The 26785-nt window shown below is 38.6% G+C and overlaps 1 protein-coding gene and 1 long non-coding RNA gene across 9 annotated transcripts in view; one reads left to right on the top strand and one right to left on the bottom strand.

Moving 5' to 3' along the window:
• Positions 1-26785, top strand: part of LOC125748282 (dual specificity tyrosine-phosphorylation-regulated kinase 1B-like) — a 54625-nt gene that overhangs the window by 5792 nt on the left and 22048 nt on the right. For 4 of the 8 annotated variants that reach the window (XM_049024229.1, XM_049024228.1, XM_049024227.1 and 1 more), the window contains exon 1: positions 19557-20591. The exons of 2 other annotated variants lie outside the window; for them this stretch is intronic. In XM_049024229.1, the coding sequence (XP_048880186.1) occupies positions 20450-20591 (142 nt within the window). In that variant the 5' untranslated portion in view covers positions 19557-20449. Of the gene's footprint in view, positions 1-19555; positions 20592-26785 lie in introns of those variants that run through there. 2 more of the 8 variants (XM_049024230.1, XM_049024233.1) reach the window with 2 other exon arrangements.
• Positions 3723-17294, bottom strand: LOC125748284 (uncharacterized). Its single transcript, XR_007399505.1, has 2 exons — positions 17229-17294; positions 3723-4059 (listed from the first exon to the last, which is right to left on the bottom strand). It is a non-coding gene; the product is annotated as an uncharacterized LOC125748284 (long non-coding RNA).

Below are 26785 nucleotides of genomic sequence, written 5' to 3'. Positions count from 1 at the left end.
GCGCAGTATCCAGTTTCCATAAGTTAGGATGAAATGTTAGAACACCAGCATATATTATTTTACCAACCAGGGGGGTATTTCACTAAGCAGGATTTCTTGCTTAGCCGGATAACTTGTTGGGTTTATGTTAATCTGGGCTAAATGGACTATATAATCGTTCACTTAAATGTTGCTCAGACTACCTTAAATTTGGCAAGTTATGCGGCTAAACAAGAAATCCTGCTTCATGAAATACCCCCCAGCTCTTCTTTGCTAGCTTGCCTCGTGTCTGTGCCTGTCTCCATGTTGTCGCTGCATGCAGGACTTGTGAGTGAGCGAGCGAGCGAGTGAGTGGGAGGGGTGGGTTGTGTTCGGAGAGGGGCGGGGCAGGGTACAGTTTTGTAGGAGACAGACAGGGTGAGGAGAAATAGGCGAAGTAGCAGCACTATGAATATAATTTTAAAGCAACAAACTATATCGATATAAACGATATTGTCTTATCATATGTCTTGTATGAAAATATATCGGTATATCGTAAAAACCTGATATATCGCCCAGCCCTAGTTTGTAGTAATTTGTAACCTCTTGCATGGCATGAGTTTCTGTGGTTAGTACTGCTGTTCATCAAACATACACCAGTACCTCTGAGCATAACCAAATATTGGAAATTGATATATACTGATTATTTTGGTGTATTTTGCAGAAAAGTACATTATCCTTGACCTTCACTTAAAAGGCGTTGTCTCGCATTTCCCCACTAATGCACAAGTATGTGTTTGAATACTGGATAGTTAATCAGCCAAATATACTAAACAGTGACATTGTACTCAGTGTTTGCTCCTTCTGCTAGTAATAGCATTTGTGGCTTTAATAAGTAAAATAGAAATGTGCATGCACACATCGTTTTTGGAGTTCTGTCTAGTCGAAAAAGAATTTCATGTGTGAACCTTAAAAAGCCATTAAACTCTGAAACATTATCTAAGCATTGTGAAATGTGCTTGGTATTGTCATTTGTAATGGTTAGATTTGACAGTATTGCAAACATAGTTATATAGAATGCATGTGAGTCTAGGGGAAATCTCCATTTCAAGCCAGAAAACCAAGAGACTTTCAGAGATACCACTCACCCTCTGCTGTTGCTAGGAGCAACCAGACAAGCTGCAAGGGATGGATGACCTCTCCAGGTTTCTTTCTTCCCTTATTCCTTGTTCTTCCCTATTACTATCTCATATTATTAAGAGTTAAGATGGGAAGTTTATAGCGTTTGGTGAGATCTTTGCCGCATTGGATCAACTGACCGGTACATACACTTGTTCTGCTGGCGTTCATTGAAATCCGTGTTCTGATGTGGGTTCTGTGTTGAAAGTGGTCATACAGGCCCAAAGGCTGAAATATATTATTCACTGTATTTTTTCAATATTGTGTGTAAAATCAGTTTGTTATGCAGAATTGAGTGTACAAGTTGTCCAGATAAAACACTTCTGTTTAACATATTTGAAGGGTATCTATACCATTAAGCATATTAAAATCTTGTCAGGGATTACTGTGCTTCCCACAGTCCATCTAATCATTCCCATGCATCTATGGATGAGGTCACTTGGTTCCAGTCCAACTTAACTATATTGTACAGTATCGTCTCCACCTTCAACACAGTTTTGTCTAAGTCGCTCACATTTTAGCAGAAAAAGGCAGGATCAACAAAGTGCTACCCTAATTTAACAAAATATCTGCAGTCCTGGTTCTTGACTGGTATACTGTGATGGGGCTGTGAACTGCAGGTTTCTACAGGTGGTTGTCAGATTCTCACCTGTTCAACTTTTTCTTTCTCTTTTTAGATGCAAAAGCATTTGCAAAACTTGAAATATATGCATGTAAATATAGTGTGGTTCAGCAAAATATTATGAATACATCAAAGCAAAAGTATGACTTCAAACTTGCCCATGACTGTTTCAAACATGGTGCTTATTCTGGTGGCTTTTTAGTAGGGGTGTAACGGTACACAAAAATCACAGTTCTGTACGTACCTCGATTTTGAATTCAGTTTGGTACGTTTTCCGTACAGCAAACAAAACATAATTTTTTTTCTTTTTTTAAATGGTGGTTTACTGAACAAAGTATGACTGTCTTTCTTAAATAAAGTCTCTGTCAACACTGCTGTAATCTACTAATAAAAAAGTGAAATTTACTTAAAAGTAAATCAAAAATAAATATCTATCCATCCATCCATCCATCCATTTTCCAAACCGCTTATCCTACCGGGTCGCAGGGGGTCCGGAGCCTATCCCGGAAGCAATGGGCACGAGGCAGGGAATAACCCAGGATGGGGGGCCAGCCCATCGCAGGGCACACTCACACACCATTCACTCACGCATGCACATCTATGGGCAATTTAGCAAGTCCAATTAGCCTCAGCATGTTTTTGGACTGTGGGGGGAAACCGGAGTACCCGGAGGAAACCCCACGACGACATGGGGAGAACATGCAAACTCCACACACATGTGGCCCAGGCGGCGACTCAAACCCGGGTCCCAGAGGTGTGAAGCAACAGTGCTAACCACTGCACCACCAGGCCGCCCCAAAAATAAATGTCCTCTCAAGAAAAAAAAATAAGATAAATATCCATTAAGGTGCACATTTAGACAATTAACTGTACCTGACCTGACCTGTATTCACATTAGCAGCTTTCAGCTTCTTATTAGAACTGTGCAACAGAAATATTGTCTCGCGTAGTAGTGGTGCGGCTTCATCCGCCCTTTTCCGAATGTGATTCAGGGGAAACACAGAAAGGTTCCGCATTTTCTGCGTTTGTTCAGTACATAGGCATACCGAACTGAAAGATCCATACTGAAAATTTTCAGTATGAATACATGTACTGTTACACCCCTGCTTTTCAGTATTTTTCATTCATTCAAGTCATTGATCTTCTCAGATCCTTGGATTATATATGGTGGTGTGGCATAGGCCACTGATGCTGAGGTGTAGTCTGTGAATATCTACGCTCTGCTGAAGTGAATTGCTCCTGTGCTGGAATATGACTTATAGCAGTAATGGGTTTTAGTATGTGGGCTTCTAGCCTACTACTGAAAGAAAATACTGTTCTTATGGTATTTTAGATTACATTAAATTAAATTAAATTAAATTAGATGAAACTTTGTCATTGTACAGTAGGGTGTCACTTACTTACTATAAGAAAGAAAAAACATAAATTCTTTACTTTCACCCTCCAGATTTGTTCCATCCATCCATTTTCCAAACCGCTTATCCTACTGGATTGCGGGGGGTCCGGAGCCTATCCCGAAAGCAATGGGCACGAGGCAGGGAACAACCCAGGATGGGGGGCCAGCCCATCGCAGGGCACACTCACACACCATTCACTCGCACATGCACTCCTACGGGCAATTTAGCACGTCCAATTAGCCTCAGCTTGTCTTTGGACCGTGGGGGGAAACTGGAGTACCCGGAGGAAACCCCACGACGACATGGGGAGAACATGCAAACTCTGCACACATGTGCCCCAGGCGGAGACTCGAGCCTGGGACCCAGAGGTGTGAGGCAACAGTGCTAACCACTGCACCACCATGCCGCCCCCCAGATTTGTTCCATGTGTTCAAAAGTTAATGTGTGCCAAATTATTTCGTAATTGTGTGTTTACAGGTCACCCATCTACATTTTGGTTAATATCACAAAACAGACGATGTTATACACAGTATATTTACCAATTAGACAATTTGTTTATGCTCAAGAACATAGAACATGTAATAATGGTTTATTTGCAATAAATTGTACAGCGTACTGCACTAACACTTATAGTTAAATGTGATTCTTATAGTCAACCTACAAACTCTGTTTTAATACACAGTTCTGTGGTGTCATAGTCACTAAAGCATGTAGCTGACGATGATCAAAAACAACCTGCAAGAGAAACTGCTGGTCATATTCATCCTTAGTGTGTGTCTTCTTGTATTCCTGGATCAGTGCCACTCCCCTCTCTGCAGTATCATTGACAACTTTGAGTGTCGATAGGCAACATTTTGCATGAATGTATCCTTCCTGTGATGCCCAGGTATCTGGATCAGTGGTCTGGAAGTCAGTTGGCAAGTTGAGGTAATGAAACAGATTCATGGAGTTGCAGGTTACAAACTGATCCGGAGTGAACTTAAAACTTAAACAACAAACAGACTGTCAATGCATGCAGATTACAGGTCAATAAGTCATGAAAAGTGAAAATTAATGTAACGTAAAAATTTTTGAAATATTGAAAATCTTACATTTTAAATTTAGAAATTAGTTAAGACTGATGAAAACTAGGACACATGAAGTTCCTCTCCATTGTCCAGCTTATTTAACTTGGTTTTTTGTGTCTTAACCCATAGCCCTGTAGTAAAACAGGCTACTTGCTTGTTAATTTATTGCAATGCATAAATTACCTTCTGACGTTACTGCGCTCGACACTACACTGCAAACTGAATAACTGGTGAAAAATAGCAATTAAACACCAGCAGAAAACAAGATGGCTAACTTTTGTTTCTGCTTCCATGGAATAGATAAAATATCACTGTCAGGAATATAATCAATAAGTAAGAGATTGGTGTGGTTACTGAGATTAGCGAGAGATACCTGTGAAAGCGTGGTCATCATGAGGTGTAATTAAGCTTACAATGCTAACATTCAGAGGCCTTGGGCTACCTGTAAATGTTAATATTTTTAAGTGAAATTTTTTTCTGGGTCAATTTTTAATCACTAACAGAATAGATCTATGTGGTGAGAGATGTGTATTTCAGACTTTTATTTTTAAGTGACACCCTATTGCACAGTTACAACAAAATGCAGTTGAGCATCTAACCAGAAAGTGCTAATAGCAGAGTAAGGTGCAATGTGCAGTGGGTGCAAATAATACAAAACACAGTAAGGTGCAATAAGGCAATATGCAAATGAGAATGGGGAAAAAAATACATATACAGACCCTCCTCTACTTATGAATTTTCAACTTACGAACTTTCAGACATATGAACGAAGAGGACTGTAAATCCAAATTGTGTTCATTGGGCTCCCATTTCCTATCCTCAACAGTTTTTTTTCTGTGCGCCAATTCCTTTAAAATGATGATGAATAATGACTTGCGAACATTTCAAGTTGCGAACGGCTGTTCGGAACGTAACTCATTTGTAAGTAGAGGAGCGTCTGTATATATATTTGTGTGTGTGTGTGTGTGTGTGTGTGTGTGTGTGTGTGTGTGTGTGTGTATTTATATACATACATACACACACACACACAAGGCAACGCATATAGATATGGATAGTGCCAATTTTTTATAGAAATGCGAAATACATTATATATGAATAAATATAGATATATGAAATATTTTTATGTGCAGAATAGATGTATGTAAACAGGTGAAATATACAAAAAGTGCATCCAAAAGTTATTGATATTTACAAAGGTCAGTTATTGACTGGTAATGGTTGAGAATTCAGAATGGTGATGGTGTCATGGAAGAAACTGTTCCTGAGCCCGCTGGTGCGGTACCTAAGGCTCCTGTAATGCCTATTGCAGAATAGTAAGAACCCAGTTGGAGCACAATGTTTCAATAAAATCTTAATGTTACATTTAGATTGGATTGGCAGTACCTGCAGGGGAATATATTTATTTGAAATATGCAGCTTTTGCAACTACTAGTATAGCAGTATGCTTGTAAAGCTCAGTGTTAGTGCAGTGGCATTGTATCAGGAAGCTATGCGAGTGTTGTCTGAACAGCTTGTGTGAGCCACTCCCACCAAGCCACAATCTCTGCAGTCTCTCTGCACTGTATTGGTCTAAGTCAGGGTCAGCAGCTGGCTGCAAGTGTCAGCAGCAGTACTGGGCTGTTCCGTGCTCTGTCATGATTAGTACAATGGTGATGTTGAGGTCCAGGTGTGATCAAAGAACCCGATACTAGAGCTGTAACGGTACATGTATTTGTCATGTATTGTTCAGTACATAATTTTCAGTTCAGTCTATCCAATGAAATGAATACATTTATTGACACAATTGGAACCTAAAATCACAAGTAGAGGTTGAAGACATTATGCTAATTGTGGCTATGAGATGGTTATGGCTAATGCTGGACACACTCAGTTGTAGATGGCAGTTCGGGAACATTTTGGCTTCGCAATAAAATACACTAACACTCGAGAGAGAGTAGCCGACAAGACATGCTATCTCATCTATTTATATTTTTACAATGTATGTGTCTAGTTTTTTTATTTAGACAAGTTGAAAGACACATTGACTTTCGTTTACAACTGTTTCTAATTCTGTTTGTGTTTGCAGTTTTCATAATAAATAATTTCAAAACAAATTCTGTGTTCCCTGCTGTATTGTACTGAACTGTACCATTACACCAATACTTTATAATATCATATATTATAACGTAGCATCCAAGGATATTTATCCAAACTACTGTATTTCTGTGTTCTGTTCATAGGCCTGTGCACTGTGGCAATTATCCCAGTTTTCTGCATTATTGTATTTGTCCTTTACTCTTTGTTCCTAAATTATGTGCCAAAGCAGAATCCAAAAACCTTGGGATCTGCTCTGATAACCAGTCAAGCTAGTCACAGCAGGGCCAGAAGCATGCAGGTCTCAGGTAATACAGTTGTGTTTTGGGCTGCAATTGGGGGTGTGTTTGCAGCACTTGATTTCCTCATTTAAAGTTACCTGTATGTATGTGCATGCATGCATATGCACGTCTCTGTTAGTCAGAATTAGACACTGTATGTGTGCAGTTGGAATAGCACATGCAGGAAGTGGTTGCTCTCCTTGGTGCTGTTTTTTTCCCCTCATCAGCCCTGCCTGCTGACCTGCTTAAAACAGTGCTGAGAGGAAGGGAGGGAGGAGATGGAGAAAAGGATAGAGCAAAGAAACACCATGCAAAGGGGAAAATATGATAATAGGGTGAGGAAGGACTGAAGATGACTAACACCAGACAGGGGGTGATGGAGGGTAGAGGGAAAGGGGGACAGACCAAGCACTAGAGACAGACTATAAAATATTAAGATAAGAAAAAAGGGGGAAAGCAGTTTTAAAAATAGAACTTACTTCATCACTTAAGTAAGCCTTGATCCAGCCCTGCACTAGATTATCCTTTTATGAATGAAATCATTTCATTGTCAATTAATATTTTATCCACAGCCCACTCTGTAGTTTCTTATTTGTTTGTTCTGTGATGTGGGCACTGAAATGAACCTAGGGGTTTGAGTGTCTTTGCAAAGGTTTATGCAAAACAGCCTCTAGTTGCCCTTTCCAGTTTCCTCTTCAGTTGTTTATTGGGTTTCTGGGTTGACGATGAAAGTAATTTAAACATAGTGAAATCATCATGTGCATTAATAAGAAAGTTAATGTCCTTGATAAAGGATATTGAAAGTTTCTTGAAATTGTGTGGCCCAGAACTTTTATTGTCTTGTAAGTGCTCTTCTCACTTCCAAACCTATGCATGTGTGACCTCCGAAGACCATAGTGGTAGCACCCAGAGACAGTAAACACTGGGATGTCCACAGGCTTCTTACCTTGGATTCAGTGTGTGCATTGCTTTCTTCATTACCCCTACCCGCCTTACATAATCCAGCTGTTACTTATTATTTCAGGGTGATAATCAGGAAGGGGGGGCTTTCTACATGGCATTTCAAAAGAGTATATAGTGATGCCCTTATCTATAATGGTAGATGGTGGTCAGTCCAAATTTGCTCAATCCTGATGCTGATGTGTCAGAATAATGACTCAGACAACTAAGAGGATAGCAGCATATTACAGTGAATTGTAAGTTCTGAGGGGCAGCATGGTGGTGCAGTGGTTAGCACTGTTGCCTCACACCAACACAGATGTGTGTGGAGTTTGCATGTTCTCCCTATGTCATTGTGGGGTTTCCTTCAGGTACTCCGGTTTCCTCCCACAGTCCAAAAATATGCTGAGGCTAATTGGACTTGCTAAATTGCCAGTAGGAGTGCATGTGTGAGTGAATGGTGTATGAGTGTGCCCTGTGATGGGCTGGCGCCCCATCCTGGGTTGTTCTCTGCCTTGTGCCCATTGCAGCTGGGATAGGCTCCGGACCCCCTGCGACCCAGCAGGATAAGCGGTTTGGAAAATGGATGGATGGATGCAAGTTCTGACAATCCCAAAAGTTCTGTTGTACATTTTTCATATGTAATTATTGCTTAAAGGGTGATTAGTGACTATTTGAATTAATTTGGAAAAAATCACGAGATTAGCCTTGGGGTGAATTGTAACTAATTCTAATTCATTTATGATTTAACAGTTATTGCTTTAACAATTTGAACTGAACTAACTCACTGAGTGTGACCTTTGTTTCTTCCTTGGCTCTGTTCTGTTAAGATCCCTCTGTGATCACTTTTAGATTTAATGACTTGTCAAAGTTATGAATAGGAAGTGAAAACTAGAAGATATTTAGTGCTTGCTTACTGTTTAAGAAGGTGAGGGAGAGCAGTGAGCACTAAATGTTGGAGAGTAGATGGCAAAACTTGTCAGTTTTTCCCTGTATGCAAGAGATGCTGAACAGATGCATTGTGATTTATGTGATTTATATGACCTGAGAAAGTGTGAATGTCCCAGTTACATTTTGGGTTGTCTTTTTTTTGTCTTGTAGTGAAAGGACAGTCTGTAGTCTATAGCATAGGAGTTCATGTAGGTGGCCATGTTTCTTTGACAAGGAAATTTACAGTCTCAACACTAGCAGTATGAACCAATAATGCAAAGCATTATATTTCCCCAGAAGCTGGGATTGTGAAATAAAATGTTTTTGGGTTCTCCAGCCCGGGTGTAGATGTGGAATGGGAGACCCTGTTTGCTGCTATTGAAAGATGGTAGAAGATCCTGTAAACAGATATGTGCTTCTCTGAAACTTGATTCTTTGTGTGTTAAAACTTTCTTCTTAAGGTACTGTATGGCATGATGTGCTGTACAAAGCTGTGATATATCTTTAAGGGATAACACTGATCAATGTTATTCAGTGTAAATACCTGTTTTTAGCATACTGTACAGATACTGCAGACTAAGAGGATGCATGCCAATATCCTGTAGGCTAATGTGTAGGAATTGTATCAGGGATAGTAGTGCAGTGTGTAGGGGACCTGTAACAGGGACAGTGGTGGGTCAGTGTTTCTTCCTCATAGGGAGTTGAAAGTGGGTCATGCTTGGAAGCAGCAGCCTCATGTTAAAACACACACACACACAAACCTAAGATGCACCTGAGTGATAATCAAATTCATACTCTTAGGTAAACACACAGCTTTCTGAAGTTGTTCTTTTCATTAGCTGAACCTATGTAAATGGATTTGAGTACATGTACAGGAGAATCAGCTGTGAAAAGTAAGGTGGTTTCCAGGAAGGCATTGATGTTAATCATGAGTCCAGGGGTGTGGTAGCCAGGTAGTGACTAGCATCCACTCGCACTTTTTCAGACTAGTAGATCTATATCTTTAAGCAGCACCCAGTACTTTGCTGAGATTGCCCTAGATAAACCTTGCCCAAATAAATAGGTTGCACAAATTATAAGGGAATTTGGATTGTCTCAGCTAAATGTATTCATTATCTTGTGTGACTGTCTGGCTGCCAGTATATGAAGGAATCTGTCTATGTGTTTGTGGACATCTGTACTTGTAGAGTTCATGTGTGTGCAGTTGAAGCTGATTACCCCATAAAGTACCTGGGAGTGTAACACAGGATTCTCTTGAATGTAATGCCCAAAGTGCATCCGAGCCATCTTTGCATTCCCATTGCCAGCCTGTACACCAGTTCTAAGCTTAAAAGCTTATGGCTGGCTTAATGGAACATTAATCACACAATATGCACAGTATAGAGGCAATAATGGTACAGGTAGAAGCAACTGCAGGCACATTATTTAATTTCTAGCAGACATTTTTCGAGGTTCTCCTGAAAAAAGAAGATTATCTGTAAGACTTCCTGGTCCTGCAGCTGGTGCCATGGGGGAAATATTGTAACATTTTTTGAATTCTGGCTCACTGACACCTGTTGCGGGAACAACATCAGAATGATAACAGAATGTTAACTACATCTTCTACAAGGGAGGCAATTAACCACCTGATACAGTGATAAGTAGTTAAGTATTGATAGACAGTTGTGAGGAAAAGTTTGTGAAACTCTTTGGAATCATCTGAATTTCTGCATAAATGGCTCCAGAAATTTTGATCTGATCTACATTTAAGACATAATAACCGGAGGCAGTTTTTGACAATCAGCGTAAACATTTTACATCTTTATTGAACAATTTGACAATCAATAGACAAAACCATCTTGAAATGCTTTAAACAATCAAGGTCTTTGATGGGGAAAATTGTGAACCATTAAATTGAATGTCTACTGGCAATACCCTCAAGAAGATGCTTACTGTAGTTGATCAACCTTATGGAGTGATTTTGTATATTTTGCTTTATCAATCCCATTTTCTACCTACCTTTCAGAACTGTTTTGGGTTATGTATATTTTTAGGATATCTTGCTTGAACAACTTGAGATCATGCTCCTCCTGCATGAGGGCAGGAATTGTAAAACACTATTTCTTCAGTTGGAACCATTGTTGCTGGTTCACTGAAGTGTTTTAGGTTCCCTTGTCATGTTGCAAGACTCAACTTATTTCAAGTTTTAAGTCAGTCGGACAGCCTGACATTCTATTATGGAATTTTCTGATACAGCTTGCAATTCATTGGTCCCTTGATGACTGTAAGCCCTCAGGCAGAAAAGCAGCCCCACACCATGATTCACAGTTGTGATAAGGTGATGGTATTGGTACAGTTCAAATTTTTGCGTCCACAGAATATCGGTCCAGTAGTGTTGTGCATTCAGGTAGTCTCCATGGTTTCCTCCATGGTAACCTCCCAGTGTTTTTTTTTTCCTATGTTCATCGACTCATGAACACAAAAATCAAGTGCAAGACATGCCTGCAGATCCTTAGCTGTCACCTTAGGGTTCTTTCTCACTTGTTTTAATGAGGAGTCTGTGGCATGCCTTTGCATTGATATTTGTTGCAATGGTGCTGAATTTCTTCCATTTGGAAACTATCAGCCAGACTACCAATGGAATCCCATTTCTTTAGTAACACTTTTATAACCCATGCCAGTCTTACACTTCTTCTAAGGTCCTCTGAAATCTCTTTTCCTTCCATCCATCCATCCATCCAAGGCAGGGGAGCTGAACCCCACATCAAGATGGATTGAACCACCTAATTCCAGTTACCCATTTTCTTATTGTAGAGGTTCATATACTTTTTCCATCAATTACTTTTTTAAAACCATTTGTTGATAAAGATATGGAATGGTAAATTATTGTGTGTATTTAAATAAGAATAACTTATTGTAAAGACTTGGATGCCATTTATGACAGTAATCCATATAATTCCAAAGAGTTCACAAACTTTTTCCTTGTATTTATATATGAACATACCTCATGAAATTAGACCGCAACTATTGTCACTGGTTAATATCAATTAACCAGTGTTTTGAAACACATAATGGACGTAAATGAAATAGTAATCAATGCTAAAACTGTAAAATGAAAACATTGATCGGTTGCACTCGGTTTATTACTATTCTGATCTTAAAATATTTAGATTTTAAACATACACTTGTGGAAACACTTCCAATTTTTTGAGATTGCAGAACTTTATTCCAGTTGCTTCAGTTACTTCTTTAATCATGCAATATATATTTGTAAACATTCTTTGATTGCTTATAATTATTACTGTCAATATTTGCATAGTAATGCCAAACATTCTAGGTGTTTCCATAATTTTATCCACTACTGTACTTCAGGGTCAAAAGCCTTGTCTTTAAATATCACTTGTACTTTCCAATATCCCTAAGACCTGCAAGTAAAATTTATAGCATGAAAATGCACAATTCTAATTAAATAATTCCATCCATCCATCCATCCATTTTCCAAACCGCTTATCCTACTAGGTCACAGAGGGTCCGGAGCCTATCCCGGAAGCAATGGGCACGAGCCAGGGAACAACCCAGGATGGGGGCCCAGCCCATCGCAGGGCACACTCACACACCATTCACGCACACATTCACACCTACGGGCAATTTAGCAAGTCCAATTAGCCTCAGCATGTTCTTGGACTGTGGGGGGAAACCGGAGTACCCGGAGGAGAACGTGCAAACTCCGCACATGTGACCCAGGCGGAGATTCAAACCCGAGTCCCAGAGGTGTGAAGCAACAGTGCTGACCACTGCACCACCATGCCGCCCCTAATTAAATAATTAAGGGAATTGTAACATACAACTGAAATTATTTTCATAGAAATGTACAGGGTAAGAAACCGAAACTAATAATTCATTATTAAAGTAAGAGGAATCAACTATTATGTGTTGTCTATCAATACAGTATCTCGTTTTCATATCTTTTTCCCTTTCACTAGACTAAAAGAATTTTTGCAAAATATTAATCTGTTTAAGGTAAAACATTGTCTATACTATTCATTTCCTTAAGGCTGAAGAAAATACTTGTTAAGAATTGATTTATAAACTTAACAGACTTTCGGCAGAATTTGTGTTAATACATATTAATGACATTTTTATTGATTTTAAAGGGTTTGTATGCAGTTGATTTTAAATTTAGTTTGCAGTAGTAAGTTTTGCATTAATTCTTGGTTAATTGCTGGATTTGTGAATGTGAGCTGACCCCCCCCCCCCCCCCCCACACACACACACACACACACACACACACACACACACACATTGGTGTACCTATCTAAATGGGGACCATCCATTCATTTCTATGGGAAAACCCTAATCTCAGTCACGACACCCTTAACCTCTACCCATCGCTAACCTTAACCATAAATAACCAACCCAAATACAAGGCTTTTGGCATTTTTACTTTTTTGATTGCATTCACAGATTTTTTATAAAACTGAAGTTATCCAAATGGAGACCTCAAAAGATGTCCCCAAAAGTAGGGAAATTTCAGGTTTTACTACACTTTGGTGACAATTTAGTCCTCAAATGTGATCTATGCAAACACACACACACACACACTTTTGTGTATGTAGATTTTTTTTCTCTGGCCACTAGAGGCAGCCAAGATGACTGCCAGCATTCAACATCTCAACCTTTGGCCTATATCACTCAACTTAATCTGCCATACGACCTTTCATTATTTCTCACCTACTTCTAATAATGATATTTTAATATAACTATTATAAAAAATATATATTTTATTATTGTTGATGTTATTTAACAATTTATAATATCCTTTTTCCTTTGTTTATATCTGAACTACTGTCAACACCTTTCGCATTTCCCTGGTATAAATGTAAATACTTGCTGACATCATGGGGAAAAAATAGCTTCTAATTTTTCATATTTGACCGTTCCATAGTTTATAGGCATGGCTATATGGATGCTGATGCTGTATGGGATATTCTAATGTGTTCATTAAATCTGGGCCACATTTGTTGCCAAGTCAACACAGACCCTGTTCACTGTCTGTAAGTCCATGTCCCTTTTTTAGGTGAAAGGTTGTTCTGGCACAGGAGGGAGGGACTGTGAAAGCCACATGGCAGATTAACAGTCAGGATTCTTCTGTGAGTCTCGCAACAATATCAAGGCTTAAGCTGACAGACATGTATCTAACACAGAGAACCGTGGGGCTCCACTGACTGTATAGTTTCTCTCCCCAGGAAAAGTGAGAAATTCCCACAAGCTTCCAGTACTGCATATAAGGTTGATGTAAGAATGTGTAAGATCTGAATGGAAATGTGGTCTTTTAGTTGTGAGTAACAATCAAATTGTTTTACAAGACCTTCTCACCACCATCTGCTTCCCTTGACAGTGTCATGTGACTATTTAATATTTCAGGGTAATTTTATTATAGTACTTTGCAATTATATAGTACTGTCACATATGTAAGACTGTGAACATGGAACTTGTTCAGAAAGACTTGATTAATTTGTGGTTCACCTCTAGACTGTGCTAGGACCTGTGTCTATTTAAGGGTGAACCTCAGTCTTTAGTAGTATTGAACTTGTGTCCATTCATTCACTTCAGTTTCTTGATAGATCTTAACTTGCATGCAGCATTTCAGCTGAGCTTTATGTGTGTAGTTTTAAAATATGTCTGTGAACAATTTTGTTTCATTGATTTTTAAGCACATAATTTTATATCAAGTGGTAATAAAGTAAAAGCAAAACAGAAACTTACATTTTAACTATGGTATTTTAATCAGGCATGGAATTGCTTTAGCTGCTTATTCTGTACAGCGAAAATAAACCTGAAAATAGTCATACCTAAATTGTCAAGCAAAACAATAGACACTTAAAGGTTGCAAATATGAAATAATACTTTGCTTAATTTTCATTTTTGTATACCTACGAAGTCACGTGGATCTGTATATTTAGGGCTTTTGTACGTCTCTCCGGCCGTTCTAAATTCTACATATTAAATCCGTTTAACATGCGTGTTCCAATTAACTTGGGTCAGCTTGCTTTGCTCGCAATTTCCTGTTTTTAATTCCAGATTTAGTTAATATAGGTTGCTATATTTTGTCTTTGATTTTACAATTATGATCGTCATTGTATACTTTTCCTCTGACATTTCAAGTCTACTTCACAAATTCTAGGACCGCCGGGTCATACTGCGCTGTGTAACCTTATTTAGTTGTCAGGTTTCTCCTGTCGGTGAATAGGCAGTTTGCCAATGGAAAGTGTTGGCTATGATAGCTATGATATATATTTGGATATTCTGCCCCTAGATAAGGTTGGAAAATATAGCGAAGCTGCACCTCACGTGATGTGTACCCGCCTCCTAGCATTAGCTTGCTGGTTACAAAAAGTTCATTGCTAGTTCTAGTTATCCTTTGACTGGAAAATAGTGTAATTCCGCTCCATGGATTTGAAAATTATGAAATAGGGAATAACAGAAATATTTCTGTAACCTTCCTCAGCATTAGCAACACTGAAACAAAACACCGGCAAGCTTCCTGCAGTGTAATTGTAATTCGCCGATGTGTTACTCCTCCGTTCCTCATGCGCTCGCTATCTTTTTTCTGTGGCGTTTTGACTACCATATCTTCCCACTGCATCATGTTTACCTAGCAACACGCATCAGCCACTGCCGGCCTTCTTATTGGTCATTTCAAAACGCAGGCAAGACCAATGGCAGCCCTGTTGCCATGGTACAGTGTGTAGTTGCCGGGTGGAATTTTGCTGCGAGGCACGTGAGTCCCGGAATCTTCGCCTTGCGTTTTTAATCTCGGGTGTCTGGAAGCTTTGCAAACATGATTTATTGGAATAGTCGTATTTCCTACCGTGATGTATTCTATATGTATATATTCGTATACAATACCAAATACGAGGACGGATGAAGGAATTAACATATGGCTTTATGGAAACTTGTTCGCTAATTTTAAAAAAGCAATTAGACAGGTGACTTTTCTTACTTTGAACTGCGGCGCTTTCGCTGTAAATGTCTAAATCGCACGCAATTACTTGTACGCAAAGTGCTCGGGTGCGCCTAGAGGCGAGAGAATGAAAGTACTTAGCCAACTAACTTTTAAGTAGGCTATACGGAAAACAAGAAACAAACAAAATCCAAAATGGACTGGAATAATATTTGTTAAATATTAGGCTGCCTGTGGGGTGGGGTCTTGAATAATTCCACATGGTTCACACTGGAAAATCTAACTTGTACGTCAGGCGTATTTAGATGTTGTAATACAGACATCTCTAACTCCCATCTAGCAGCTTTTGCGCACAGATCGCAAAATAGATCGCAAAATTTTCTACCTCAGTACTGAATTTTCCGCCTGCTACTTAGCTTAAAATGGGAAAGTGCAAACGAGAACGATCCAAATCAGTGACAAGCGAGTAATGTTACTGTACAAGCAAGGTACATACATAAATACTGTCCCAAGACCCGCATGAAGGCACTAATTCTGTCAACGGTGAAGTGCATGATTGCCTTTTTTCATAAAGAGAATTACGCACATTCTGACTGCCATGGAGGCATGAATGACGCCATGGCTAACCTCGTTTTGTCCCCGTTCCCCCCCCCCCCCCCCGCCCGCCCATACTTCTAATTTCTGTACATTAAGGGTAGGGGAAAAGAAAAAAACGGATAGATCAAATCGCCCCTGTTAGGATTCTCCATGAACAGCCTATGTTCCTGCGATTCAGTTTGTGCCGCTGAGAATTATATTAACTGAAAATTAGATTATTTTAGCTTTAGTGTTTTTCTTCTTCCTCGCAGCTGGAACAACCCCTGTGCCGTACGTGAAATGTGTACTGTAATGACTTGCTGCAGTCGTTTGTAATATCTTGTTTGAAATAAGTAATAACCTATATAGTGTTAAATTGATCCATATGTTGATGAGTTTCCTGAGAGATCTACGATAAACTCAGAGTTCCTTTTAAATTTTGAATTAAACCTAAAATGATCCAGACACTGCAATTTCATGACCCACATCATTATTTTTAAACATTGTTCTCAGGTGGATCAAAGAAATCCCTGCTTTTATTAAACCTTTTTTGACATAAATTGAAACATTGTGCTTCTGTTATTGAAACACCGGAAACCAACAATAGCACGTTAGTGCTTTTTTTCTGGGTCATTTTCTAGTTTTTTCATGTATTACTGTTTTTCTTTCCTCAATCTAAATGTTGAATAAAGTTAAGACTTAAGATTGCGTGTTTCTGATTCAGTGCTTGTTAAACAGTCGTACTAAATATATAGGCGTACAAAATTAGGGTTATAGTTTGCTTTAGTTTGTGATTAATTGGTATCAAGAAGGAACGAGTCATTCAGTGCATTTAAATTAATACGTAAGGCAGTTTTACTTGCCGGGGTTTTCTAATTTTTACTATTTGAATATAATGAAATGGGTTTTATTTTAAATCGTTCCGATGCTTTGGCGTTAATTTTGAAGAGTGTAAAAATTGAGTGTTCATCCATATTACTAACTGGATGCACTGAGGATTTCAATGAGTTTCTGCACTACACTCACGTATGAAGAGTCGTCACAGAGGAAAGTGCAGTCGAAAGGTGAGGCATACATGCGCACAATCATGTATTTCACTCCATTTGTTTACTCCATTTTTGTTGACAGACTGTGCGTGTGTAATTGTTTATCTACTTTTGTAGTCACTGGTATTAAAATTTTTCATTTTCAGCGGACGGGGTGCAAGGCATTATTGTAGAGTCACTCACCCCCGCGCCCCCGGCCCCCCTACCGGGTATCTACCTGAAGTCCTCACCATTTCCTCAGGCACGTCATTGTAGCTCTGCGTTGGGGAGAGACGGAAGGAGCAGGGGACAGGGCATTCGCTTCCCATTTCTCCGCCTACTTTGCCCACCTAACCAATCCACGTTACCAATGAACCTTGTTTGACCAACTGCATATAAGCTGCCGTTGCGTCGGATAGCAACAGCGTCTGAGATCGCGCACATAGAGAGTGGGTGGTGTTCATGATCTGAAAAGCAGAGGGGGAGGGAGTTAGCGGAGGAAAGAAACCTGTGTGCGCGTTCTAGCACATTAAAGTTAATATTATTTAAAGGATATATGCTAGCAGTATTCTTAAAATTACTACTACTTAAAGTAATTTTGATCAAAACAGAGATGTATATGCCTGACCAACAACATTGCCTTTGTTTTAAAAAATAAACTTTAAAAATCTAGTGAGCATTTAATATTTCGAACCGGTTTCTGTCATTGGATGGTGAGGTTTTAGATGTCCACTGTTCTGGCATTGCAACCTTTCCATAGAGAATTAAGAATATTTTGTGTTGGATTCGTTTTATGCGCCAACTATTGTGACATCACTCAGTCATACTGCTTATGAAATGTATTATTTTGACGTAAAATAACTCATCCACACAGTATTTACTTGTTTTATTTGCATTCGTATTCATTGTTTAAATGTAAAGGTACTTGAGCGGTTAGAACATGTTGTAAAATGAAGTTGTAGCTGTTATTGCTGTCATGTTGGGACAGGGGTTCACGAGTATATGTATGGGGACGCGCAATCGGGGTCGCGCAATTGTAGTCCATGGTCTATATATACATAGTATGTATATCTGCTGGGTTACTATAAATGGAGAGGACCGGCTCCGTGGCACAACTATTGTAGAAAGGGGGTAGCCATTTGGATAAGGGTTATAAAAATGAAATTATTCATGCCATTTGTAATACATGTCTATCGACTTTAATAAACATATATCACATGCTTTGCACCCTTATGCCACACTTCAGATAGTGCAGCAGTCCGCATTTATCCATTTATGCGCGAAAGCTGCGTCAAATAAAGTATCTCCTCCCTATATTCCATGTCTGAGACACCCCTGCCTTAGGATTATCGTTGGAACATTCCTCATCGCAGGGTGTGGATCCGGAGCCGGCCGGAGAGAATAGCTAGCAGGGAGAGAGATCGGGTGAAGTGGTGAGTATGTGGTAGAGTTGGTCAAGAACGAAACGGATCTCGGAGGAATATATATATACATATATTTATTTATTTTATTTTATTTTATTTTTTTTGAAAAAAAAGGAATAACGGGGTCCCGTTCAATCGGACAGAACGAAAGCAAAATAACCCCAACTGGCACTTGGAAGTAAAACGGGACGAGGACAGCGAATGAGAAGCCAATCAGCTTACACGGAAGCTATCTTCAGAGCGACTGCCAGAGAATAGACGGTGGTGGCTCTGTGGAGTGGAAAGCAATGGAGTAAAACCGCTAGCTTTTGTTCATTCTCCAGCAGGGAATTGAAGATTTGGACCGGACTTTTTCATGAAGCTTTTTGTTTAAGAAAATGTGTACAAGCGGCCTTAGTGAGCAATTGCTATGACTTTTGGATATCGGCGGAAATAAATGTAATAGGGTGCAGGACGTTTAAAATTTTCCCTTATTTGAAATATTCCCACCAGTCGGAAAAAAGGACCTGGGCAACCTGGAATAAAGAGCAGTATCGTCGAACGTGTGGGTTTGGAAATTCGGCTGATCGCTATAAGAAGTTGGCATTGAGCAAATTGAAAAAGAAGGGCGGATAATTTATACGCTGTTAGAAAGATTAACCTTATCAATGCCAAACGAAAATGAGAGGTCGTGTCTCAAGCTCGGTCAACCAAATGTGCTCTTCCTTATTTTTGAGATTTTGTCGCGTGCACACCTGAAGTACTTTTTTGGTGCCTGATCTTTCACTACAGCACTTTGCGTATTATTATTTGATTTTTTTTATGCACGTGTCGCATCCCTTGTACGAAAAATTACCACAGTCTTCACGTTGTGATTTTTATTTTCAGTTCTGTTCGGCTTACGCATAAGATGGACGTATCTGAACTATAGCTGTTTCGTTAAAGGGGCAATTGTTTCGCCAAGGAGACAACAATGGATGGGGGGGGGGGTCTTTAAACATTAAAAAATTGACAATTTCTTTTGGCTTTGATAATTGATACACAATATAAATATTTTTTAAAATAACGTTAGTGTGCAGTGGCATCTTTTCCAAGTATACAAGTATAAGTTCCCATTATAGTTCCCATTAGGAGATATATATATATATATATACACATAGGTGCGTGTGTATATATATATATATATATTTACATAGGTGCGTATATATATATATACACACGCACCAATTCTAATAAGCACTGCTACTATTTTTAGGGAGAGGGATGGGGTAAATGTTGCAAGTTGGAAATTGAGACCCCCTCCCAGCCCAATAACACTTCCAGGTTTAGCTCCTTTTTCCTAGTCAGCTGTTGGACTTTCCGGAACCAATTGGGGGTCCAGTTGTTTTTTCCCAGCTACATGCCTCCCTTTCCTACAGCTTGAGTGGAACTATATATTTTTAAGTAAATCCCTTAGATATCTTGAAACAGTGATGCATGAAGTAATGCCTGTGATGATGACTAAAGCAACCAAATAATTTCACACACAAATAAATATAGTCATGTATATCTTATAGACAAATATATAATATAAATACAAAATATAACATAGTTTAGCATAATATATTTTTGTCTAAGCGTTGTTGCCTGAAACCCTATTTTATTGCCTTAGATATAATTAAAGAACAATAAAGGGATTACCCAGGACAGAAGGGGGCCTGTTTTGGAAACAGCTTTTTGGTGCCTTCTTATTGGCTTCTTCTGTCTGTTGCTTCAGGATTGTGTTACTCATCAAGAAATATTTTTTTTCTGTGGGGAAAATCAGAACTAAACCTATATTCCTGCCTTTTCACTGACATTTGATTAGTCACTGGATGTATATCAAGTCACAGAATATATGAAGATTGCTGGCAAGGATTATCATTATATGGTTGAAACAAAACTGCTTCTGTGATTTTTTTTTTTTTTTTTTTTTTTTTTTTTTTTTTCCTTTCTCTTTTTTTGTGGAACCCACAGCCAGTAGTTTTTATTTTACCTGATATTTGGGACGCCACAACCCAAAACACAAGAGTTTCCGATGGTGATCACTTCAACTGTGGAAGAGAAGCCACAGCCTTCCAGCAGGATGGTTGCAAATTTACCTGCCGAGTCCTGGATCGGCAACCCAGATCAGAATCTGTATCTGCCACAGTCACACCTGCTCCGGAAGCCATCACGAAGTTAGTATGAACTTTTATTCAAATTATTATGACTCTACAATCATTTTAGTTTCAAATTATTGGGTGTATGAGGAAAAACAAGAAAATGTCTTTTATTGTGCTCATATTCAGGTGTATTGGCACCTGTAAGATTTCATTAAAAGGTTGAAGGTTTAGCTTCTGATTTCCTCTCACTCTTTGGACCAAATGACAGTTTGTCAATTTAGCATACACTGAATAGCTGTTTATCTAGAATTTACTGACAGATTTACAGCAGATTAGCCATGCAGTATTTTCATATGGCTATTCTGAGGGTCATTTGAGAATTTTTGGTATTTTGTTTGTCTCAGTAGGATGTGAGAGATGGTTTGTAGCTTTATAATTTCTATATAGACTCTGAGTGTAATCAGAGGTTCCAGTTGTAGGGCAGGCTTGTTCAAGTGGAGAAAGTATTTGCTAGTGTTGGTTGGAAATGAGTGCTTAACCTGTATTAAAGTATTATTGTAAGTACATGGTATCTGAGTTGTGTATACCTTATAGTGATGACGTATCATGTAATGGAGGCAAGATGGATGGAAAAAGCTGCATGTGCTTTGAGTCAGAGCATTGCTGGTACATGGCTGTCTGCATGGCTCTTCAGCAACCTGACAGCCACCCATTCATATTATCTGATCTTAGTAGATTGGTAACAATTTTTAAATTCTGTTTTTGAAAAATGTAGATTTTTTAAAAATGTTTTTATTTTTTTAAATTTTTTACAAGCTTATGACCCGATTTTCATTTTCAGCAGTTTGCTTTGGTATCATTGATTTTATGAAAATCTATGAGAAGCTAGCTTTTGCAGCTGGTTTTATTGTGGCATTAGATGTTGGCTGTCTGTGCACAGATGAACAGGTATGTTACATAATGCCTGCTACTTTCCCTTTCACCAGAGAAATTTAGTAATGTGTATTTCTGTTTTTCAAAGCTTCTGGTTAGAGTCGGTGTCTACTGTAGCTCAGAAAAATATCATGGTCCCATTGTTTGTAATATGAGTTTTCTTAATCCTTTGTTTTCAAGTTGTTAGACACACCCTGTGTATTTTTACTTGGTTAAATTTGAGTTAAATTTCTCCATGTTTTATATGAGCTTAATTTTGTAGTTTAACACCATGAGTTTAACAAGTTTAACATCTGACTCATTGAAGACCTGCTGGTGTAAAGCCATCACTGCCCATGTTTCTCTTGCATATTACAACAACAATGATAATAAATAATAACAATAATAAATACTTCATACAGGTGGATATTTTCAAAAAAAGCCTGTAAAAGAGTCTACTGCAAGTATAAATTTGGATGAGAAATGTCTATCTGGATTGAACAACTAATTGTTTTTATTGAAAAAATTTATTAAAAGTTGGATTAAAATGTTCTGAAATACAATGCTTAAAATACTGTAATATGACGGTATTCTAATCGTATATGAAAATAATGACTTTAAAAATGTGGATGAAGCAGTGGAGTTTACTTTTGAAGCCAGTGGAGAGTCAACAGGACAACAGTTGTTTGGAACTGTTGTATGGGTTAGATTCTGTATCAGTTTATGGAAATGCACTGCAGGCAATTGACATAAGTAGTATAAATGGGTGGGATTTTAGCAAATACCCCATTCATTCAAAGATCACTTTGCAACTATCTTAGTGTAGCTTATTCCACTAGAAAAGGGAAACCACTAATATAGAATCCTTCAGTGAGTGTATCATTTTTGTGAATATGCAGGTGTAGTGGGCAGTGGTGGCCAAATGGTTAGGGGAGCACTCTTGTAATTGAAAGATTGCTGGTTTGAATCCCTGTCCAGCAGGGTATTCCTGAGGTACCCTGAGCAAGGTGCCATCCCCAAGCACTGCTGGCTATCTCATGATGTCACGTATGGGTTAAATGCAGCAGACACATTTCGTTGGTGTGTGCTGTGGTGTGTCAACAATGATCACTGATCACCTAATTCTAAATTCTAGTGGAAATATCAGTCAGTTGTTAATCACAACAACAAAACTCAATAAATATCTGATGATGATGTTTTTTTGACTTGTCAGAACCAGAAATTTCGTAGGATTTTAATATGCAAAAGTATAACCTTAATTTTTCCCTTATTTCAAATTACTGTAGATTAAGCAAAGTAATTGTTAGTGTAAATCCTCTTTGTGTGAACACTGGTGAAGTAGTTCTTCCATTAAATAGATTTTGGTGATGGTTCTACCTTAAATTAATTTGCTTACTAATGCTGTGCATTAATCTCCCCATATATCCGACATTGCTGTTGTCTATAAATTGCTCTGGTCATTTCTGCTTATATGTACGAGCTGTGTTTCTGAGCTGTGATTAACAGTCTTGTGGACAGTCATGACTTGAGAAAATTTTATTCAAGAAGTGTGGCAGATAACTGCCTGTGTTCCTAACACTGCTTACGCTTACAGCCCTTTACTACACCCTCACCAGACTCCCTCAGATTAGGGAGGTGTTCATCGATTCATGATTTTCTTGTATGTTTCAATATACTTTGTTCCGTATAGACAAAATAACAACATTAAAACGGCATAAAGATGTAACTTTTGGTATGTGTCAAGGAGTAAATCTAAGTTTTAACAGATATAATGTGGTGAAGTTCAGCACTGATTTCCCTACCTATTAACAACACTGTCCCCATAGTACAAAAGGTCTGACTAATGTGTGCATATGAGCTTGTAAAAATACTGCTAGTGTCAGTGATGCAAGCTAAAGCAAAGCATGTTGTCGATAAAGTACTGGAATTGTGAGACCAAGTGCTAATTCATCCATGTCTGTCATTTCTTCTAAAAGACAAATACCATTTTCCTTTCCTCTGTCATTTTCTTTGCCCTGCTGGCTCAGACTGACACAGAAAGTATTACAGAAAGCACATTAAACATTGCGCACCCTTGTTTTTCTTTCCCTCCATCTGTTTCTGTCTTTCTTAACAAGTGTTACGGCATTTGTAAATGCTGAATTTTGTTGCTTCCAGTTTGTCAGTTATCTCTACACTTAAAGTATTAATTTGGTCTTGATGAATTTATAACTGCTATACATGGTTTGTAAGGTATTTTCAGTTAATGGGATGTAAAGGTCTAGAGCTATTAATTAAAATAACTACTAATGAAAATATGCAATGGTAAACTGCATGCCTTCCCCCTAAAAAAGCTATCTTTTTTGGGGGGGGGGGGCAGGGTGTAATTGTATAACCGGATAATTTAAAGTAATAACATTGACATTTATCATATGGGGAGTGTCAATTCTAGGAATTTGCCTTTGGGGTATCAAACAGCTTAATTTTCTTTCCCGTGAGTTGCTGAAATGAGCCTCTGATTCTACAGATCATATGAACACCCTAGTTGTGTCTAAGGCATTTGGCCTTAGAGCTTAGAAAAGTTGGCGAACCTTCCATTTAGCCCTGATTTGATTTTAATTCCAGTCCAAGAAAAGGAGTTTTGTGGTCACAAATGTATTTGTGTGAGTCTCTTGCCAGTCTCTGTCCTGCTTATTTTGATTGGTGGATTTATTTTATTTTTATGGCTTCTATGAGCTCTCAATTTACCAGCATCACTGTTTGAGACCTTGCCCCAGATGGCTTTTATTAATAGCATAAAGTCTGACTCAGCTTTCAGTGAATGACTGTCTAAAGTTCAGTGCAGGATGAAGGGGCAATGGAGATTTATTGGATTGTTCAGGATGAATAAGATCATCATCATCATCATTATTATTATTATTATTATTATTATTATTATTATTATTGCTTTTTTATCAGCCCCCCTAGGTTCGCTTTTGATCACAGTCATCAGTAATTATTACAAAAAAATCCTTTATTGATTTTCATTTAAGGGGTCCAGTTGGTTCCTAGCGAGGAAACTCTTACACTGGCATTGTTGAATGAGTCATGCCAGTGGGCTAGTTGTACAACTTTGTGGTGCTTGATTTGGTGACACTTGACATCCTAATCCTTCCTCTTTCACCTCCAGTTTGACTCTGACTCCGAGTCAGATGTGAAGTGTTTCATCTCCTTCTGTTAAGAAGATTTACTGCCAGACACTCTGCTCAGTCAGCATGTGGGTGGTCAGGAAGCATTGGACCAAAGTAGTCCCTCTGCTTTGTAAAATGATTTTGCTGCCAGAATAGAATGCTGTAATGCTAAGATATTTCATGTTGTCTAACCAATTCAAGAATATGGCATGGTTGCTATTGTGCAGTGAAAACCTTTTACCTAACAAATCATAGTGTTACAAGTGCAGTTTTTAATAGACAATGTATAATCACATCAAAACTTTCTGTCCCAACTGTGCCTGCCCCTCAGAATTGGCATAACCAGCATACTAATCCCAGAGTTAAGCAAGAGAAGCCAAAGTCAACTGATCTGCGAAGCCCTGACCCAACCCAGATGTGTTGAGAGCCTATGCGCTGACCTACTGTTGCACTCCTGCTTGCAATTGCACATTCACTTCTAAATGTGGTTGCACTTGCATGTACCGCTAGTACAGTAAACTAACAAAGTAATCTATGAGCTGCTTCATCTTTGGATCATGAACAAAATATAACCTATTTGTCACCATGGGAGTATGTGTCCAAAACAAAGTACAGATGAATGCCATGTACACAGAGACATTCATTCACAGTCATAAGCTTACTTAATTTTAGAATGAAATTTATCAGTTGCACTTGCTTTACTGTCAGCATTACTGTAGCTGTTTGCAGTTTTACAGGAAATGTCTTTTTCCATATTTGACATTTCTGTTGTATCTATTATGATGTTCGTTCAGGATTTTCATGTATATGAATTTTGCCAGGGTATCATTCAGACTGTGGGAGTGGAAGACTTTGTATACTGCGGGGAGAAGAACTGCATGATTCCAAAGGCCAAATGTCTTCTTTTTCATCCTATTGTTTAAGCTACTCACCATTTTTATGCTGTCATTCTTCTATGATGTAAGTCCTGTGTCCAAGTCTGCTTTGCTGCCTCCAGTGCTTGTTGTGCCCTAACCAGAAATATACGAAGGGCTAGCACAGATAAGGAGGGGCTTCAGCTGTTGGCATTTGCCACACACATACACTTAGGCTCACAAACTCCCCTATCTCTTGGTTAGAGGGAGTATGCAAGCCTGTTTCCATGGCGACACTCTGACTGGCAGCTGCCAGCTGTATTTAGTCCCTGTTAACAGGGAAGAGCTTTTAAGTGGCAGATGTAATGTCCTCTGCCTAATTAATTACTAGAAATGTGTAATTCATTATCCTGTTTATGTTATACCTATTCAATCTGAATTCTGTGTATGCAAACCCACCTATTGCCAATGCAACTTTTTGTGACAGTTTCTGTACAAATTTTTTAATATCGCATATTTCCTCTTTAACTTAACCTCTGCGAGAGTGTTTTGGCTAGAGAGACAGAGATGGACAGCAAGAAAGATGGGAAGAGGTAACAGGGAGAGGGAGGAGGGTGGATGAGAAAAGGCTTTATGGGACGGCTTGCTGATACAGCACAAGCTACAAAGTTTATTTATAGAGACCTCACCGCCCAGCCCTTGGATACCAACAGCCAATTCAGAGGCAGAGAGGGAGTAGGACTCTGCCAATTGTAGAACAGGAAGAGGGTTGTCACACTCAGGAAGTTCTCAGTGTGTTTGCTTCAAGATTTAAAGATGCAGTGTGACATATATGCATCTTGGAGCACTGCTTCTCTGACATTCTGCGGTCTTTTTTTCCTAAGCTTCAGAATCTCATGTTTATTTTTTACAGCTTACAAATTTAAAAGCAAAAACATATTTTTCTCAGATAGACACTTTATCCACATGTAGAACAGACCATTATTATATTTGTGTAACAGTAACTGTCTCTTGTTTCAAGGAGCGTCTTACTCAAAGTATGACCAAAACAGAATGTGCTTTTTCTAGTATTTTTTGTTTTTATAATATAAACATATTCAAACCATATCCTTAATAATTACCAAGAATTTTTTTTGTCCCCACCAGTTGAGTAATTAATGTGTAAACTTTGTTTTTAGGAAGCTTTATTCGGTCATGGCTTCAGTGTACATGCAAATATTTTAATGCCAGTGTTTGGTTCTTCATATAGCTGAAGAGTGTATAACCAGCTCAGAGGACTGATTGGAAATGGCAATTTATTTATATAGTACGTTTAGTAAGAAATGGCATTTTGCACTGTGAAAGAGATGGTTTG

This window comes from Brienomyrus brachyistius, chromosome 9, assembly GCF_023856365.1.
Source record: "Brienomyrus brachyistius isolate T26 chromosome 9, BBRACH_0.4, whole genome shotgun sequence".
In the NCBI taxonomy this organism is placed as follows: Eukaryota; Metazoa; Chordata; class Actinopteri; order Osteoglossiformes; family Mormyridae; genus Brienomyrus; species Brienomyrus brachyistius.
Note: the sequence above shows the minus strand (reverse complement) of the source record. Positions and strands in the feature narration are given on the sequence as shown.